The 19,913-nt window shown below is 40.8% G+C and overlaps 1 protein-coding gene across 5 annotated transcripts in view; it reads right to left on the reverse strand.

Annotated features, from left to right (window-relative positions):
- Window positions 1–809: 809 nt before the first annotated feature.
- Window positions 810–19,913, reverse strand: part of LOC139556030 (neural cell adhesion molecule L1-like protein) — a 104,904-nt gene continuing 85,800 nt past the window's right edge. For all 5 annotated transcript variants that reach the window (XM_071369540.1, XM_071369524.1, XM_071369531.1 and 2 more), the window contains 4 exons: window positions 16,591–16,770; window positions 4,140–4,271; window positions 3,321–3,393; window positions 810–2,037 (listed from right to left, as the gene is read on the reverse strand). In XM_071369540.1, the coding sequence (XP_071225641.1) occupies window positions 1,830–2,037; window positions 3,321–3,393; window positions 4,140–4,271; window positions 16,591–16,770 (593 nt within the window). In that variant the 3' untranslated portion in view covers window positions 810–1,829. The remainder of the gene's footprint in view (window positions 2,038–3,320; window positions 3,394–4,139; window positions 4,272–16,590; window positions 16,771–19,913) is intronic.

Here is a 19,913-nt window from a genome sequence, read left to right on the forward strand (position 1 = left end):
CTGCTATCTGCTTATCTCATGTGATTATAGCCTTGTTCCTTTATCCACTGGCTGAGACCACCCCTTTGATTTCCCATGTTCATCTCCTGAGGCACAAGTTGTTTTAAAAAACCTGTTAACAACCTTGGAGACAGAACTTGAAGTGACACCTTTTCAGATACACATTTCCCACCCCACCATTCTACAGTTATTAGACAGCTAGATGCTTTTATTGTTTTGGGCAGCACTCCTAACCCTCTGTTAGCCCCCTAAGGTCGATGTCCGCGCCCGCGTGGAAATGTATTTAGCATAATACAAAAATCTGTCAGATTAAGCTAGAGATATCTGTTTTTTTACATTGGATGTTTCTCAATTCACCGCACCCACCTATGTCGCCTTTTGCTCTATGACCTCCACAAGTGTCAGGAGACTCGTCTGAAGACGCTAGAGCCGATGTACCAATTTCAGTCTGTAGCATCCAAACCGTTTCGATGGGCTAATAGCAGTAACACCAAAAATATTTGTTTGTATATTTTTTTGATACTTCAAGAGGTCTTAAAATTCTAAATCAAATAGCTAAATAATCCTTGGTATGACTTCCATATAGCTTAGTATATGGTTCGCCACTTAAACTACTGTCTCCTTATTCTTCTAGTTAGATTGCTAGCTAAGGAGTGGATTTGCTAATTTCACAATATGGCATGTTGTAATGACATTCCAAAGCTTTCTGCAGAAGCAGCGTTCCTTACAAACCCCAAAGCACCAATCATGTATATTTATGTTGAAGTATTCTTTCTGTATGCAGTTTAAAGACGGACAGTCAGTCTATAGCCAATGGTAATAAAAAGTTAAACAATTTAATAACATCAAAACATCCACAAACATTCTTTAACATACAATAGCTATATTTGATGTATTTGTACAAAGATGCAATCGAAGGCGATCATCATGGTAACGTTTAGGTTGACTTTCAAACAGGCTTACTATGATGACTTTTTTGGAGTTGAATGGCATTGTCTACAATGACATGCAAGTTGTAATGAGCAAGGCTGTTCTAAGAACATGGGAACAACATTAATGCTTTAATTGGTATTTTGATGAGCTAGAATAGATCAAGTGGTAACTCGGTTGATAATTGTCTGCATGTTATAGCGAGCACATAAAACCACTGAATCATAACCTCACTGTGGAAACAACAGAAGTACTTTCCTGTTATCAACTGAGAGTTCTCAGAGCCCTAGCCTTAGATCTTTTGGCATTTCATGTGATATAACTGAGGCATCTGTTTTGTATTGTTATTTTGTCATGTATAAAACCAGGAAATAAGTTGATGAACAGCCTTTGTACACATATTAAAATCATATTTAATGAATGCATTTCAAATATAAAATGCCAATATTTGCTTCAACTGAAACAGGCTGACATCATCTGCGCACATACACATGTAGTTTGCTAAATGATGACTGGGCATGAGAGATCTGGTAGTATAAAACAAGGATCAATGTGGACTGGAGATTTATTTTTCTTCCTTTTTACATTTCAAACAGTTGTTGCATTTGACAAAAAAATTCAAAAAGCCTCGAAGGTTTTCGCTGATTTGCAGTAATATAAAACACTCCCACATACAATAATATATACACATTTGGAAATTATGCATTCTGTTACAGTTTGATAAAACAAACAGCTTTATAAAATGAAGATGGCAGTGCAGCTGACAATGACACATAACATTTGACATTGGATTGTGATTGGTACGGATTATGTCATCTACTTCCTTTATGTCCCCTCCCCTCCACCAGTCTAATGAAAGTGTTGTTCTAAGGATGGATGATGGACCGTGTTCAATGCTCTCACGCTGTGCTCTGATTGGTGGTTCCTTTGACTTCCATGGACACCTTCTTTTCTTTGCGACCTGCGTACTCGCCGATAAAGGAGCCATCCTCGTTGAACTGGATGTCCTCATCCCCATAGTCCACCAGGCTGTCCCCGCTGTCCTCTGCTTTGATCTGTCCGCTCAGAGAGTGCTGGCTGCCCTTCAGTGGCTTCTCATCATTGTCACTGTGTCACAACATGACGGCACAAAGACAGGGGATTTCAAAACCACCTAATTTCACTCATGGCTTAACTCTATGGGCTTTATTGGTAAGAACAGGGACACAGGCGGGTTTGAACCCAAATAGCTTAAATGAAGAGCTTCGGTGATTGGCAGCAATGTTTACCTCTGACTGACAGACGGATGAAAAATGATCAGATATGTGCACTAGTAAAGGGCACTCCTGTCAAGTGTACTTAAACCCTACATGTACAGTATATCAATGTATGTGACGATGAATGGGATAATTAAAAGAAGATGGGGTATTGATTTGGCTGTCAGGCTGATGCAGATGTTGACCGTGCACATGCTGCAGTCACAAGGTGCATTGTAACCCTGTCTGTATGGGGACAGATGCTCAGGCTGTAGTTTTCATTGAATTATTAAACAAGAGAGTGATCACATAAAGGCTTCATTGTGTAGACTAATGGTTTGGATTGGCATCATGATGCTCCTACATGGGAAATGATGGTGAAGTCAGGTGCTTCAGGGATCTGAGCATTTTTTGATTTTGGAGTAAAAATACAATAACAATGTGCTTTCCCATGGTCTGACATTGGGGGCCATATATTTTAGGGACAGACGCAACACTCTACTTCACAACTTTACTGTGACCAAATGATGAAAGATGTCTAGGCTACTTCTGATTCATAACTCCAAGTTAGGTTCTGAGTGTGAGACTACTGATTGGAGTGAAGTGTGGGTCTCTGAGTTGCACTCTGTGAGTGTGATCTGAATCGGACCAGTGGAGGATTAATGAATTGAGCACAGATTTTACTGCCCCGGAGATGAGCTGCATTCAATTACACAGATTGGTTTTAGCCTCCTGCTGGGTTGTGATGTGGCCAGGCAGCCTTCCTTCATTGAGTTCCATTCAGAAACAAATAGTAACATCTGAACAATGAGGCTGTTACAGCTAATGACCTGAGCTCTACCACGACACATCTACCTAATAACAATGCACAATATAGGGTGATACCACATCAACATCACTGATGTGTAAACAACAACGGGGGTATTTGTTGCTGTTTACCACATCACGTTTAGAATACATGTTACTCAGCCCATCACATGTCTTGAACAGGGATGTCTGTGAAGGTCTGTGTTAAGCTCATGCATGTAGGGTTTTCTTTTTAAATCAGGAGAAATGCAGAGATAGAATTATACAATGTGATACAATTCAAAACAAAGTTAATATATGAGCTGATGTCTGAATTATTGATACAATGGCGGTTGGTGGTATGATTACCTGTATTCACAGAAGGTGTCATCATGGATACCCTGGGATTCTAGGTCTGGGTGAAGATCCTCTTTCTCCTTTACTGCTCGGAGAGAAAGATCAATGTTTAGGGTACCTTGAGTACAGTACAACATTCAATAAACAACTTTATACCATGTTAAAGACAAAGTAATGTTCTGCTAAAACGCCTTACAAGTTCTCACACATTCCTGTGTACAACATACTTAGTGCTTGATGTCAGCAACATTTACAATATGAGTAACAACTGAATCTTAATTTCAAAAGGGAAAGCTAACTATCAGTGACAGAACAAAGCCCTGGGATTTAGACTGTCTTTCTGATATGATAGGAGATTAGCTGAGCTGAACCTGGCGCTCAATAAGTGTATAAAGATGAAAGGTACTGTAAATGACCCCCTATCCCCCACAGACAGGACTGGCATTAAGATCCCCACCGCTGGCATGTGACCATAACATTTACATATCTTCTGTGTATTCTGTGCATTATATGTTTTTTTATTCAAATGCTGCATATTTCAAATATGCTGTATTTATTTAAATGTTATAAATATAAATGCATATGCTCCCATTAATTTAATTTCCCATTATACTGTAAATATCAGCATTGAAATGTTGAACAGTGGTGTGATGTATATTTCTACTAATAATAATATATCAGCTTAAATATGTCTATAATGGTGTCCAGAGTGATCATTTCTCTTTGGTAATAAAGACTCTAAATGGGAATATAATTATGCCTAGTGCAGTGATTAGTTAGCATTCATAAGGTGCAATGTGTGTGTGTGTTTGTGTATGTTTGAGTACCTACCGGAATATTTCCCTCCTTTATTTCTGTTGACAAAGCAGGCGATTAACACCATGAGTGTGAGGAGAGCCACGACACACATCAGTCCGATGAACCAGCCCTGGGTAGAGATTCCTCCATGGATGCTTGCCAGACCTGAGGAGAGGAAACAACAACACTTTGACTCTGCCTTTCATGAGGACACTTGATTGAATGTTTACATCGACAAAGTCTATTGGATGCAGAAGCAGCAGGTGACGTTGAAATGGAAATGTACCAGTATTAATATTAAACAGCTAATCCCCTTGTCTAATTAATCAACTGAGGAGGCTGTTCAAATGGAATTCCTTTCACCAAGTCACAAAAAATATATAAAAAATCCTATTGACACAGAGAACCATGCATGATACCTTGAGACATGTTCAAGGACATTGGTGCACCTGCATACTTAATAAACCTTCAATTGGTTATGGTGATTATGTGTGTAGGGATTTGATTGGGGGGTGGGAGAGCTTTTTATTCTTTTCCAATAGCATCCCTGCTCACTTTAGCCCTGGTCCTGATTACATATTCAAACATACTAGTATTATCAACCCAGTTGTTAGTCATAAGGCGCACAGTGTACACAGTCCCAAGCTCCAGCCCCTCAATCACGTGGAAAGTCTTAGAGGAGTTAACTGCCTCAGAGATATTCCAGTTACCTTTACCTAGGTGCACAATCAGGGAGGGTTAGTACTCATGAGGGGGGAAGGGTTAAAGGGTTATTTACAGAGCGTTCGATGAAATAACACAGGACACAATTTCTAGCATGTAACGGTAGTACTGTATGGAGATGTCTCAGATGTTACCAATACATTCAAAATCACCTTAAAAGTATATCGCTATAAAATATACTACAAATGGACAGAGAAGTAATGTGCTTACGGTTGTTCATATATGCAACATAAGACTCTGAATCCGTTTGTTCGTTTCCTGGAATTCAACTGATGTTTGCAAAGTTGTCACTAACTGAGGAACTAATATTCAACAGGGCTGGGACTGACAGACAGATGAGGGAGGAAGAGGGGATAAATGGCAGAACAGGGTTAGTAAAGGATTAAGGATAGTACAGATCACATTCACACACAAAAAACATGGATCTAAAGCTGGTCAGGGACTTGTTGATGAAGTCAATCCATTTGCTTATGCACATACAGTGCAGTATATGTAGCCTAACATATGTGTCTCATGCTTAATACTACTGGAGGATATAGAATGAAGGCTTATCAATAACTGGTACGTTTCCTGAATCACTTCTAATGAAATTGACAAAGGAAAAGGAAAGCCAAGGAAAGCCAGCAAAGCTGAATGGAAATCTGAAGACAGTATGCATCCATTGAAACGTTCAGACGAAATGAACAATGCAAAACCCTGCTTATTGACTTTGCGTGTTCATTTTCTTAATACAACTGATTGCTATCGCTTTCAAATCACATAGATTGTGCTTCTCTCTACAACAGTATACATTTCGATGGAAATGTTAAATATCAGGGGTGAGCAGAAGTCCCTGTGCCTCACTGCAGCTTAACTCATGTACACAGCGGTGCTGCATACATTAGACAATAACAGACTAATAAAGTCTCTGAAGACTGGCACTCCAGGAAATCAAAGAACCACTGCTGCTGGAGGGGGGGGGGGGGGGGTGAGAATAATGCACCACTTCAAATTGCAAGTTTCAAAAGAAAGGTTGCACAGCTTTGGTACGACCGGTCAACGGAAAACAATCCCCTTCATCTCCCTCAGGCAAACATGCAAATCTTCGACTGTGTCTCCTGCTCAGGTGTTTGCTCAGGTGATAATTCAGAACACAAGGACACCTGTGTCTGGGCTGCCCATCCCTGTGAGCACAAATGACACACCATGGGTAAAGCTGGTGTATGACTGTAACTATGGTAATTCCCATCATTTGCTTAGTATGATTATTCTAAGTGACAAAAAATATCCCAGGGCTTGGCGTGTCTGTCATTGCACTGCTCAGCCTGGTATTAAAGGCTGCAGAAAGCATCTGTTGCCACAGCAGGGAGCGCAGCCCTGGCCCTGCCACAACGCCTGCAAAATGGCTCTTCAAAGTCAGAGAGATTTTTTTAAGCTGAGCCCAGTACACTTAAATATTCTGATCTACAGCTATCAACAGTTTCCACTTATCCACTTATCTCAGTTTCCCCTAAATATCACCCTCTCTGTAAGAGCTCACACCTCCCGCTACTCCTCCTCACTCGGCCTGACTAGGCCTACATTTCCTCCAGCTCAAATGTTGTTACTGTATGGACATTTGCTTGTCCAACAGCACTATTGTTGTTTACTCAGTTGAAGGTTAAATGGAAATGTCAGGTGATGGTTTGGTCAATATCTTGCTGTGTAAAGGTGGACTTTCGCCCAACAAATCAATTAGACATATTTGTCCTGTTTGAACTACACTCACACCTTCAGGTATGGAATAGATTATTTATTTAAGGAGGCAAGTCAGTTAAGAACAAATTCTTATTTACAATGACAGCATAGGAACAGTGGATTAACTGCCTGGTTCAGGGGCAGAACAACAGATTCTTACCTTGTCAGCTCAGGGATTCAATCTAGCAACCTTTTACGGGTCCAACGCTCTAACCACTAGGCTACCTGCCGCCCCTTAAAAAACAGGACTGTCTTTAGTTAGTTAGTTAGTAGATAGTAGTAGTAGATAGTTAAACAGCCAGTGCCAGAGGACCTGAGAGACCTACTGGGTACATAACTTAAAAGCATGTCTGACTTTTAATTGGGGTGCACAATCGTGGCTTGAGCAATGAATACCATCAAACAACTAGCAAATAAGGTCTAATGTGTGGTTAGAGGTGATCATTGGTAATGATTTATACTACAGGAAGGGACTTTTCCTCTGATGAAACAAAGACGTCATCATTTGAACTTTTGTTGACACTACAATATACAGCATATGCACGTCTGATAGCCTTCCTGTATGCTGTACCTAAAGCTTCATTTGAACCCTCTGTTTGTAATACGTGTGGCATTGAGCCTGATGTTGTTGGAACAAAAGGCAATATTAATTTACAGATTCACTAATGAGACTGGATTCATATGAATTTATAAACGGGATCCTCATTACCATTGTTACTGTAGAGAAACCCACAAACTTTGTCTGAAAACAGCGGAGTCTGTATTGGTCTACTAATGAACGGAGGCATCAGAGTGCTCAGCGCTGATGGCAAGGGCACGCAACAGAGAAGGGCAATTATTCACAGATGAGGGGAGTATCTGCATCATCTTAGTTCCTTATTTGTGTGAAATATGTGTCTTAATGGTTTCTGACATCAGACTTGTTTTCTAAACGCCTGCTTGACCTGGTCAACCATGCAGGCAACTGGGCCAGGAGCTGCTGCCTCCAAGATTCACCTCCCACCTGTATATCAGCCCTTTATCCATATTCATGCACTCACAGCTAGTCTATGTTAAAGAAACTGCATACAGTATAGCTTATAGAAATCATACTAACAGATATCAGAAGAATAGTTTTTTGTCAGAAATGGAATGCGAGAGCTACAGTACTACTCAAGTATCCACCAAGGATTTGATACAAATAATTAATGGATGACTCATGCAGAAATAAATCAATGTAGTTATTTCACAGAGAATATACCTGTAGGGATGATTTACATCAGTGTTAGACTACATAAGTTGCTTTGTACTGCACATAAACAGAAATCTACATACTCACAGTGGATACCACTGTGGAAGCTGGTGAGGAGACGGAAGATAAAAAAGGAAAGCATTGCCAAGTAGATACATGTTTGGAAAGTGGTTTTAGCTTCCACACCACACAGTGAATGTATCATCAAGAAGATGGATACCCACCTGACGGGCATACATTATTATCAATTGCATAAGTTAAAAGCCTTACGTACTTCAGCATGGCACAGCAAGAACATGTGCTGACACCAACTGCAATATAAGCATGAAAAAGATGCAAAATGTTTCCCTACATAAATGTGATGGGAGATCCAATCATGTAAATTAAGCAGATTACAACTCAGGGCCATCTCCGTCTTTCCTGAGTTTACAGGGTATATATTCAAAACAATATTACATTAGTCACTTTACCCCTATCTATACTGTATGTACAGAATGTATTCACAGCCCTTGACATTTTCCACATTTTGTTGTGTTACATCCTGAATTTAAAATGCATTAAAAATAACATTTTTGTTACTGGCCTATACACAATACCCCATAACGTATTTGTAACGGCTGTCGTCTAATTGAGACCAAAGCGCAGCGTGGAAAGTGTTCATGATCTTTATTGTCAAGAATCACTCAAACAAACATAACGAATACAAAAACGAAAGCGAACAGTTCCATCAGGCACAGACACTAAACGGAAAACAACACCCCACAAAACCCAAACGGAAAATGACAACTATTATATGATCCCCAATCAGAGACAACGATAGACAGCTGCCTCTGATTAGGAACCACACTAGGCAAAAACACCAAAGAAATAGAAAACATAGATTCTCCCACCCGAGTCACACCCTGACCTAACCAAACATAGAGAATAAATAAGGATCTCTAAGGTCAGGGCGTGACAGTATTTCCATAAGTGGAAATACGTTTTTCTAAATGTTTTAAATGAATAAAAAATGAAAAGCTGAAATGTCTTGAGTCAATAAGTATTCAAGAACCTCTCTATTATGCAAGCCTAAATAAGTTCAGGAGTGAAAATTTGCTTAACAAGTCAAATAATAAGTAGCATGCTTTAAAAAAGCAGACATTGAATATCCCGTAGAGCATGGTGAAGTTATTAATTACAATTTGGATGGTTTATCAATACACCCAGTCACTACAAAGATACAGACGTCCTTCCTAACTTAGTAGCTGGAGAGGAAGGAAACCGCTCAGGGATTTCACTATGAGGCCAATCGTAACATTGGAGCAGTTACAGAGTTTAATGTCTGTGATAGGAGAAAACTGAGGATGGATCAACGACATTGTAGTTACTCCACAATAATAACCTAATTGACAGAGTGAAAAGAAGGACGCCTGAATACAAAGTGTTAATTTTGGGGCAAATACAATACAACACATTACTGAGTACTAGGGTTGAATGGTGGGAACGGTGGAAACCCGGGTATCGAGATTTACCAGGAATTTCCCTCCCAAAACCACTCTCTTTTCCCGGGATAACCGAGGAACCAGTAAAATATTATAAATGATGTTTATGAACAGCATGGCTTGAAATTGAACTATTAAATTATGTGCAATGTCTAAATCTGGCTTCTCTGCAGACTTTGCATGATGAATCAACGCTCAGGGTGGGGACAGACAGCCCATCTCAGTATGGAGTGCAATTCACAATGCATGTAGACCTATCATCTCATCATGGTAACTTTTTTTCTTGTGACAGGTAGGCCTACATTTGCTCCAGCATAGCCTATACTACAGTAATATAAAGACTGAATGCACTTACTGACCGTATGTAATTTACTGTACCCATAATCATCTGGCTTTCGGGGCTCACCTTGTTTATTAATTGTTAATGTCACATCTGCTCCTGCCACACCCCCTAGTGAACATCCGGTGTCTCCTTGACCTGCAGCCACTTCTCCAGTACACTCTCTCTCTCTCTCCCTCCCTTTCTGTTTGTTTGTGATTGTGTGGTTGGAGACAGGTGTGCTGGAGCCAGAGCGGATCCTCACCAGCTGCAACTCGTTCCATAATCAAGATCTCTACAAATACTCAGTCCCACTCTGCCAGATCGTAATCTCTGCTCAGTCAGTTTATGATTCTAGCTATTTATGATTATTCAAGATCCTGTTACCCTGCTGTGTCTGTTTCCCTGCCTGACGCTGTTTATCCTCTCACTGCAGTTTTGCCGCTCTGACTCTGGCTCCTGTCTCCTGTTCCACATCTCACCAACCTGCTACCCTGTTCTGGATTCACCACACCACCACTCCTGTAACGGTCATCGTTGCATGAAGAAGGATCGGACCAAAGCGCAGCGTGGTAAGTGTTCATGATATTTATTAACACTGAACACAAGAACAAAATAACAAAGTGAGAAACGAAACCGAAACAGTCCTGTCAGGTGCAGAAAACACTAAACAGAAAATAACTACCCACAAAACACAGGTGGGAAAATGCTACCTAAATATGGTTCCCAATCAGAGACAACGATAGACAGCTGTCCCTGATTGAAAACCATACCCGGCCAAAACAAAGAAATACAACACATAGAAAAATGAACATAGAATGCCAAATCACACCCTGACCAAACCAAAATAGAGACATAAAAAGCTCTCTAAGGTCAGGGCGTGACACTCCATTGGATTCCTCTCCGGACCTGTTTACCCTGTTCCAACCCAGCTCACTCCAACCTCAGTCTCCACATCTAGTTTCCTACCACTCATACGAGCTTCCCCAGATCTGCACTCCATATCTCCCTGTGTTACAATAAATACCTTGGTTCATTCATCCCTGTTTCTTGGTCTGAGTCTGCTCTTGGGTTCCCCTGTGCTGCTCCGCCTAACAGTAAAGTTTTGTAGTTTTTTAATTTGCAGCTGCAGAGTTTTATAATAGCCTATCACTTGAATATCATTGCTTTAAATCAGTGCACATGTGAGCACTCTCTCAGTCTTCCTCTCTCTCCATTAACACCATTCAAATGGCATCCAACATAGACAATCCTGTTCTAGATTGATATATAGCCTATATATAGATGTCCTAGCCTACCTCTTTCAGGTAAGAAATTCAATGCAGTACTAGCCTTATATTTAGCTAATTTATGATGGGTTATGCATTATAAGCTTCTAACGTATAGCCTCTGTCTCTTGCACAATACCCAAGCACCTGTGCTCCGCTGGCCTCTCTCCTTAACAAACGCTCCTTAGCTCTTGGAGTCCCATGCAGGAAAAGCTAGACTAGAATAGCCTGCTGGACTTTTTTTTCTTATACCAATAGACTATTCGAAGAGGGACGCAAAATCTTTTTGCTGAATGTTAAATACAGCAGCCAATAGAACTCACGGATAGTTTGAAAGAGCGAATACGCTATGGCGGTAGGCTATAGCAATTATTTATTGAGACACATAACCATTCAATCTTTGTGATGAGAAATTAAAGCCTTCTGCATCTAATTCTAGTTCTATATTACTCAAGGATTTCATTAGAATGATGAAGATAAGGACAACGAAACATATTTCTATTAACTGTTGAAAGTGAGGAAGGAACAAAGCAACAATAGAGAAAGAGGAGGTAAGCTAATAACATTAGGGGAAATATTATGAAAGGTATATATACTACTTTTACAAACAGGCTCTATTATATTTCAACGTTATAATCAAATTTGCTAGCCTATACTTGTAACTTTGTAGGCTGCATGTGCTGCACCAGAATCACATGTTCTCTTCTGCTTTATCATGGTTTGAAAGATGTGCGTAATTCCAGTCCATATAATACAATACAGTAAAACAGTTCACACTCAAAAATATTAGCCTACTGGAGCTAGATTCATTTATTTACCCAAGATAGCATACAGCTAGCTACATCTATTGGCTTTTATGTTTTTCTGTTGAGCATAATGTGCAGTAGCCTACACATATATGTATTGGATAAAGGCACAATTATTTGGTCTTTTTTGGGCTTGTGCTCATTAAATGTTGTTAATGTATTTAATATATGGTTCATCAGGGTCAGGTAGCATCAGGTTTGAATTTTCATGCTGATCAAAGCTCTAATCAAATCCAGACATATTTTTATGCTTTATAACGCTTTTGAATGACACTTCCGGTTTGGCGGGAACATTTGTAAAATACCAGGAAAATATTCAACTCTACTGAGTCCTACTCTCCATATTTTCAAGCATAGTGGTGGCTGAATCATGTTATGGGTATGCTTCTAATGGTTAAGGACTGGGGAGATTTTCAGGATAAAAAAATAAAAGTAAAAGAAAAGATATGCATATTATTAGTAGATTTGGATAGAAAACACTCTGAAGTTTCTAAAACTGTTTGAATCATGTCTGTGAGTATAACATAACTTATTTGGCAGGTGAAACCCCGAGGACAAACCATTCAGAATTTTTTTTTGAGGTCACTCTCTTTTCAATGGATTTTCATTGGGAATCCAGATTTCCAATGCAGTTCCCATCGCTTCCACTGAATGTCAACAGTCTTCAGAAATTGGTTGACGGTTTGTCTTTTGTGTAATGAAGAAGTACGGCGCGTGACCAGAAAGAGGCGCGTGACCAGAAAGCTAGCTATAGTTTGTTTTAATCCTCTATTGAACACAGATCATCGCGTCTTCAATTTTATCGATTATTTACGTTACAAAATACCTAAAGTTGTATTACAAAAGTAAAGAAATGTTTTGGCAAAGTTTACAGGTAACCTTTGAGATATTTTGTAGTCACGTTGCTCAAGTTGGAACCGGTGTTTTTCTGGATCAAACGCGCCAAATAAATGGACATTTTGGATATATATTGATGGAATTAACTTCTTGCGACTACAGGGGGTGCTGTTCCGAATTAGCATTTTGTCGTCTCCAAATTAAACTGCCTAGTACTCAATTCTTGCTCGTACAATATGCATATTATTAATTCTATTGGATAGAAAACACTTTCTAGTTTCATACAACGTTGAAATTATGTCTGTGGGTGACCCAGAACTCTTTCTACAGCGAAATCCATGACAGACAGTGAAAGGTCTGAGAGCGAAGCTCTGGTTTCAGATCAGTTTTTAAGGTCTCTGTCTATCCTATGGAACGACACGAACTGCACCCGCCTTCCCCTGGATGTCAGTAACCAATGAGAAGTGGAATGGGCCTTCTAGGTAGCTCTCAGAGGTTATAAAAGACCAAGGAGTGAGAGTAGCCCCCCTTTCGACGCTCGCCCTTACGCAGGAAGGGACCTCCGGATGCCATTTTCACAGGCTCGGTTATCAACTTGAAATGTATCCGTCTGTAATTTAATTCGATATAGGACTTAGAAACATCATAAGGTAGTTAATTTAAACCGTTTTATAGCAATTTATATCCGTTTAGTGCGATTTTGATGCATTTCTATGTGAAGCACCGGGCACATTTCGGGGTCCTGGTTGAACGTTAGCGGGCATTTAGACGGACAAAGGACATCTTTCGACCAAAAGAAGATTATACCCAAGAAAGAATACATTGCCCAAGAATCCGATGGAAAATCACCTCATAGTAAGTAATATTTAATATGATAAATCGTTGTTCTGTCGAAATATTTTAAACGCATATTTCGCCATTTTGTTTTCTATCCCTTCGCTTGGCGAACCCTGTATTGCACAGTAAGGATAATTTTAGAAATGTAAATCAGCGATTGCATTAAGAACTAATTTGTCTTTCGATTCCTGTCAACCCTGTATTTTTTAGTCAAGTATATGATTAGCTTTCAATTAAACTAGATCACTCTGATAGATGACGTCAGACATATTGAGGCTTGATTTCCTAGTATTTTTATTGTGTAACCACGGTTTTGTATGGCTAAATATGCACCTTTTCGAACAAACTGTATATGTATGTTGTAAAATGATGTTACAGGAGTGTCATCGGAAGAATTCTGAGAAGGTTAGTGAAAAAATTAATATATTTTGGCGGTGATTACGTTATAGCGCTCTTTGGCTGGAATCGATGCTCTGGTAACGTTTGCACATGTAGTATGCTAACTTATCGATTTATTGTGTTTTCGCTGAAAAACGCTTAGAAAATCTGAAATATGGTCTGAAATCACAAGAACTGGGTCTTTCCATTGCTATGCTTTGTCTATTTTTATGAAATGTTTTATGATGAGTAAATTGGTCATACACGTTGCTCTATCTAGTAATTCTAGTCGATTTGTGATGGTCGGTGCAATTGTAAACTGTGATTTCTACCTGAAATATGCACTTTTTTCTAACAAAAACTATCCTATACCATGAATATGTTATCAGACTGTCATCTGATGGTTTTTTTTATAGGTTATTGGCTATCAATATCTTAGTTGAGCCGAATTGGTGATAGCACCTGAAGGAGTAAGAAACTGATGGAGTTAGAATAGTGGTGTATTTTGCTAACGTGTTTAGCTAATAGATTTACATATTTTGTCTTCCCTGTAAAACATTTTAAAAATCTGAAATGGTGGCTTTATTCACAAGATCTGTATCTTTCATCTGGTGTCTTGGACTTGTGATTTAATGATATTTAGATGCTACTATCTACTTGTGAAGCTATGCTAGCTATGCTAATCAGTGTGTGGGGGGTGGGGGGTGCTCCCGGATCCGGGATTGATACTCGTGAAAGGTTAATAAAAAAAAAGGACCATTTGTGATGTTTATGGGACATATTGGAGTGCCAACAACAGAAGCTCGTCAAAGGTAAGGCATGAATTATATTTTTATTTCTGCGTTTTGTGTCGCGCCTGCAGGGTTGAAATATGCTTCTCTCTCTTTGTTTACTATGGTGCTATCCTCAGATAATAGCATTGTTTGCTTTCGCCGAAAAGCCTATTTGAATTCTGACATGTTGGCTGGATTCACAACCAGTGTAGCTTTAATTTGGTATCTTTCATGTGTGATTTAATGAAAGTTTGATTTTTATAGTAATTTATTTGAATTTGGAGCTCTGCATTTTCTCTGGCTTTTGGCCAAGTGAGACAGTAGCGTCCCGCCTAAACTCCGATTTTTGGATATAAATATGAACTTTACCGAACAAAACATACATGTATTGTGTAACATGAAGTCCTATGAGTGTCATTTGATGAAGATCATCAAAGGTTAGTGATTAATTTTATCTTTCTGCTTTTTGTTACTCCTCTCTTTGGCTGGAAAAATGGCTGTGTTTTTCTGTGGCTATGTACTGACCTAACATAATCGCAAGGTGTGCTTTCGCCGTAAATCCTTTTTGAAATCAGACACGTTGGCTGGATTCACAACAAGTGTAGCTTTAATTTGGTGTCTTTCATGTGTGATTTCATGAAAGTTAGATCTTTATAGTAATTTATTTGAATTTGGCGCTCTGCATTTTTACTGGCTTTTGGCCAAGTGGGACGTTAGCGTCCCACATATCCCAGAGAAGTTAAACTAAAACACAAGGCCAAATCTACACTGGAGTTCCTCACCAAGCAGACAGTTAATGTTCCTGCCTGGCCGAGTTACAGTTTTGACTTAAATATACAAAAAATCTATGGCAAGACCTGAAAATGGTTGTCTAGCAATGATGTCTAGCAACAAAATGTAGAATAACTCAAGGGGTATGAATACTTTCTGAAGGCAATGCATCTACCTCAATTACCTCATACGCCTGCACATTGACTTGGTACTGGGACCCCGTGTATATAGCCAAGTTATTGTTACTTCATTGTGTATTTACTCCTTGTGTTATTATTCTCTCTGCAATGTTGGGAAGGGCCCGTAAGTTAGCATTTCACTATTAGTCTACACCTGTTATTTACAAAGCACGTGACAAATAAAACATGATTTGATTTGACATTACTCCCACACTCGGAGAAAGCATACTTATTTTGATTTCATACCATAATGGTGTTTTGTTTAGTAAATCAATCTAAACATGCATTCTTGCATTTCATTAATCCCAGAAGCCTGCTTACTGTGTTTGATTGAAAAGGATGCTATGTTTTGTTAACCATTTATTTCAATTTACAAGCCCTTACGATTAGAGAGTACCCAAATCAATTATTACTATTGTTAGACAGAGGCTATGTGTGATGTGGCACCACAGTGCAGACCCTACATTACACATTCAAGTGCACTTGCTTATTTTCATTAGATTCTAATCATCTTTGACTGGTGTCACCCCCTTATCTCCATTCCCAAAGACTCAGTTGAATTGAGCTTGGCCTGGTTCCGACAGAGTACATCTACCACTCCACTGAAGTAGAACTGACATAGAATTCATAAGATGAAAATGTTGTGTCATATGCATGAGCCAAACATTGCAATGGCAATCTACTTACCTTACCAATTCCTATATAATTATACAATACGATGCAGAAAATGTGCATTTTCCCTTGCTGAAGGCAATTCTCTTTTCCAGCCATTTGTTTCATAGCTCGCTTTCTCCTTCAAATCAATAAGCATTTGCTCTTTTATGACAATGATGAATGAAACCCCTTCTCACACCCTTATGATATTGTTTACCCACAAACATTACTTAGATGGAGATATGAAAAGCCTGGCAGTCGGAGCCAATATCATAGTCCCTGAAATTCAATGAGCTAATACATTACTGAAATGGCTTGGTCATCTACAGTGTACAGGCTTGGTCATTTACGGTGTACAGGCTTGGTCATTTACAGAGTACATCATCCCTCTAATACAAAGTCCTGCTACCACGTCTTGCTATTTTCCCCAACAATACACCCATACCCCCCTTCCATTCTCAAAGGATTCCCTCTAGTATCCCCCTGCCACAACTCGGCCTGTGTGACTTACGTGCTTCAGGCGTGGTGGTGCTCTCCTTGCTGACCCGGGGCCCACAGCCCACCCTGGTGCAGGGGCGCAGGTAGAACTTGTATCTGCTGATGGCCTCCAGGTTCTGCAGGACCCACATGGTGGTGTCAGGGTTGCTGATGTCCACAGTCTGCAGGACACCCACCTCGTCTGTGTCGTTGACTAAACACACACAGAGACTCGATTAAACGTGTCTTCATGTATTTAAAAAAATATATATATATTTCACCTTTATTTAACCAGGTAGGCTAGTTGAGAACAAGTTCTCATTTACAACTGCGACCTGGCCAAGATAAAGCATAGCAGTGTGAACAGACAACAACACAGAGTTACACATGGAGTAAACAATAAACAAGTCAATAACACAGTAGGAAAAAAAATGAGTCTATATACATTGTGTGCAAAAGGCATGAGGAGGTAGGCAATAAATAGGCCATAGGAGCGAATAATTACAATTTAGCAGATTAACACTGGAGTGATAAATCATCAGATGATCATATGCAAGTAGAGATACTGGTGTGCAGAAGAGCAGAAAAAGTAAATTAATAAAAACAGTAAGGGGATGAGGTAGGTAAATTGGGTGGGCTGTTTACAGATGGACTATGTACAGCTGCAGTGATCGGTTAGCTGCTCAGATAGCAGATGTTTAAAGTTGGTGAGGGAAATAAAAGTCTCCAACTTCAGCAATTTTTGCAATTCGTTCCAGTCACAGGCAGCAGAGAACTGGAAGGAAAGGCGGCCAAATGAGGTGTTGGCTTTTGGGATGATCAGTGAGACATACCTGCTGGAGCGCGTGCTACGGGTGGGTGTTGTTATCGTGAACTGAGATAAGGCGGAGCTTTACCTAGCATGGACTTATAGATGACCTGGAGCCAGTGGGTCTGGCGACGAATATGTAGCGAGGGCCAGCCGACTAGAGCATACAGGTCGCAGTGGTGGGTGGTATAGTAACAAAACGGATGGCACTATGATAAACTGCATCTAGTTTGCTGAGTAGAGTATTGGAAGCTATTTTGTAGATGACATCGCCGAAGTCGAGGATCGGTAGGATAGTCAGTTTTACTAGGGTAAGTTTGGCGGCGTGAGTGAAGGAGGCTTTGTTGCGAAATAGAAAGCCGATTCTTGATTTGATTTTGGATTGGAGATGTTAAATATGAGTCTGGAAGGAGAGTTTACAGTCTAGCCAGACACCTAGGTATTTATAGATGTCCACATATTCTAGGTCAGAATCGTCCAGGGTGGTGATGCTAGTCGGGCGGGCGGGTGCAGGCAGCGAACGGTTGAAAAGCATGCATTTGGTTTTACTAGCGTTTAAGAGCAGTTGGAGGCCACGGAAGGAGTGTTGTATGGCATTGAAGCTCGTTTGGAGGTTAGATAGCACAGTGTCCAAGGAAGGGCCAGAAGTATACAGAATGGTGTCGTCTGCGTAGAGGTGGATCAGGGAATCGCCCGCAGCAAGAGCAACATCATTGATATATACAGAGAAAAGAGTCGGCCCGAGAACCCTGTGGTACCCCCATAGAGACTGCCAGAGGACCGGACAACATGCCCTCCGATTTGACACACTGAACTCTGTCTGCAAAGTAGTTGGTGAACCAGGCAAGGCAGTCATCAGAATAACCGAGGCTACTGAGTCTGCTGATAAGAATATGGTGATTGACAGAGTCGAAAGCCTTGGCCAGGTCGATGAAGACGGCTGCACAGTACTGTCTTTTATCGATGGCGGTTATGATATCATTTAGTACCTTGAGCGTGGCTGAGGTGCACCCGTGACCGGCTCGGAAACCGGATTGCACAGCGGAGAAGGTACGGTGGGATTCAAGATGGTCAGTGATCTGTTTATTAACTTGGCTTTCGAAGACCTTAGATAGGCAGGGCAGGATGGATATAGGTCTGTAACAGTTTGGGTCCAGGGTGTCTCCCCCTTTGAAGAGGGGGATGACCGCGGCAGCTTTCCAATCCTTGGGGATCTCAGACGATATGAGAGGTTGAACAGGCTGGTAATAGGGGTTGCGACAATGGCGGCGGATAGTTTCAGAAATAGAGGCTCTAGATTGTCAAGCCCAGCTGATTTGTATGGGTGCTGGTTTTGCAGCTCTTTCAGAACATCTGCTATCTGGATTTGGGTAAAGGAGAAGCTGGGGACGCTTGGGCGAGTAGCTGCGGGGGGGGGCGGAGCTGTTGGCCGAGGTTGGAGTAGCCAGGTGGAAGGCATGGCCAGCCGTTGAGAAATGCTTGTTGAAGTTTTCGATTATCATGGATTTATCGGTGGTGACTGTGTTACCTAGCCTCAGTGCAGTGGGCAGCTGGGAGGAGGTGCTCTTGTTCTCCATGGACTTTACAGGGTCCCAAAACTTTTTGGAGTTAGAGCTACAGGATGCAAATTTGTGCTTGAAAAAGCTAGCCTTTGCTTTCCTGACTGACTGCGTGTATTGGTTCCTGACTTCCCTGAACAGTTGCATATCGCGGGGACTATTCGATGCTATTGCAGTCCGCCACAGGATGTTTTTGTGCTGGTCGAGGGCAGTCAGGTCTGGAGTGAACCAAGGGCTATATCTGTTCTTAGTTCTACATTTTTTGAACGGGGCATGCTTATCTAAGATGGTGAGGAAGTTACCTTTAAAGAATGACCAGGCATCCTCAACTGACGGGATGAGGTCAATATCCTTCCAGGATACCCGGGCCAGGTCAATTAGAAAGGCCTGCTCGCAGAAGTGTTTTAGGGAGCGTTTGACAGTGATGAGGGGTGGTCGTTTGACCGCGGACCCATAGCGAATACAGGCAATGAGGCAGTGATTGCTGAGATCCTGATTGAAGACAGCAGAGGTGTATTTGGAGGGCAAGTTGGTCAGGATAATGTCTATGAGGGTGCCCATGTTTACAGATTTAGGGTTGTACCTGGTGGGTTCCTTGATGATTTGTGTGAGATTGAGGGCATCTAGCTTAGATTGTAGGACTGCCGGGGTGTTAAGCATATCCCAGTTTAGGTCACCTAACAGAACAAACTTTTAAGCTAGATGGGGGGCGATCAATTCACAAATGGTGTCCAGGGCACAGCTGGGAGCTGAGGGGGGTCGGTAGCAGGCGGCAGCAGTGAGAGACTTATTTCTGGAGAGATTAATTTTTAAAATTAGAAGTTCGAACTGTTTGGGTATGGACCTGGAAAGTATGACATTACTTTGCAGGCTATCTCTGCAGTAGATTGAAACTCCTCCCCCTTTGGCAGTTCTATCTTGACGGAAAATGTTATAGTTGGATATGGAAATCTCAGAATTTTTGGTGGCCTTCCTAAGCCAGGATTCAGA

Source organism: Salvelinus alpinus, chromosome 2 (assembly GCF_045679555.1).
Source record: "Salvelinus alpinus chromosome 2, SLU_Salpinus.1, whole genome shotgun sequence".
Lineage (NCBI taxonomy): Eukaryota > Metazoa > Chordata > Actinopteri > Salmoniformes > Salmonidae > Salvelinus > Salvelinus alpinus.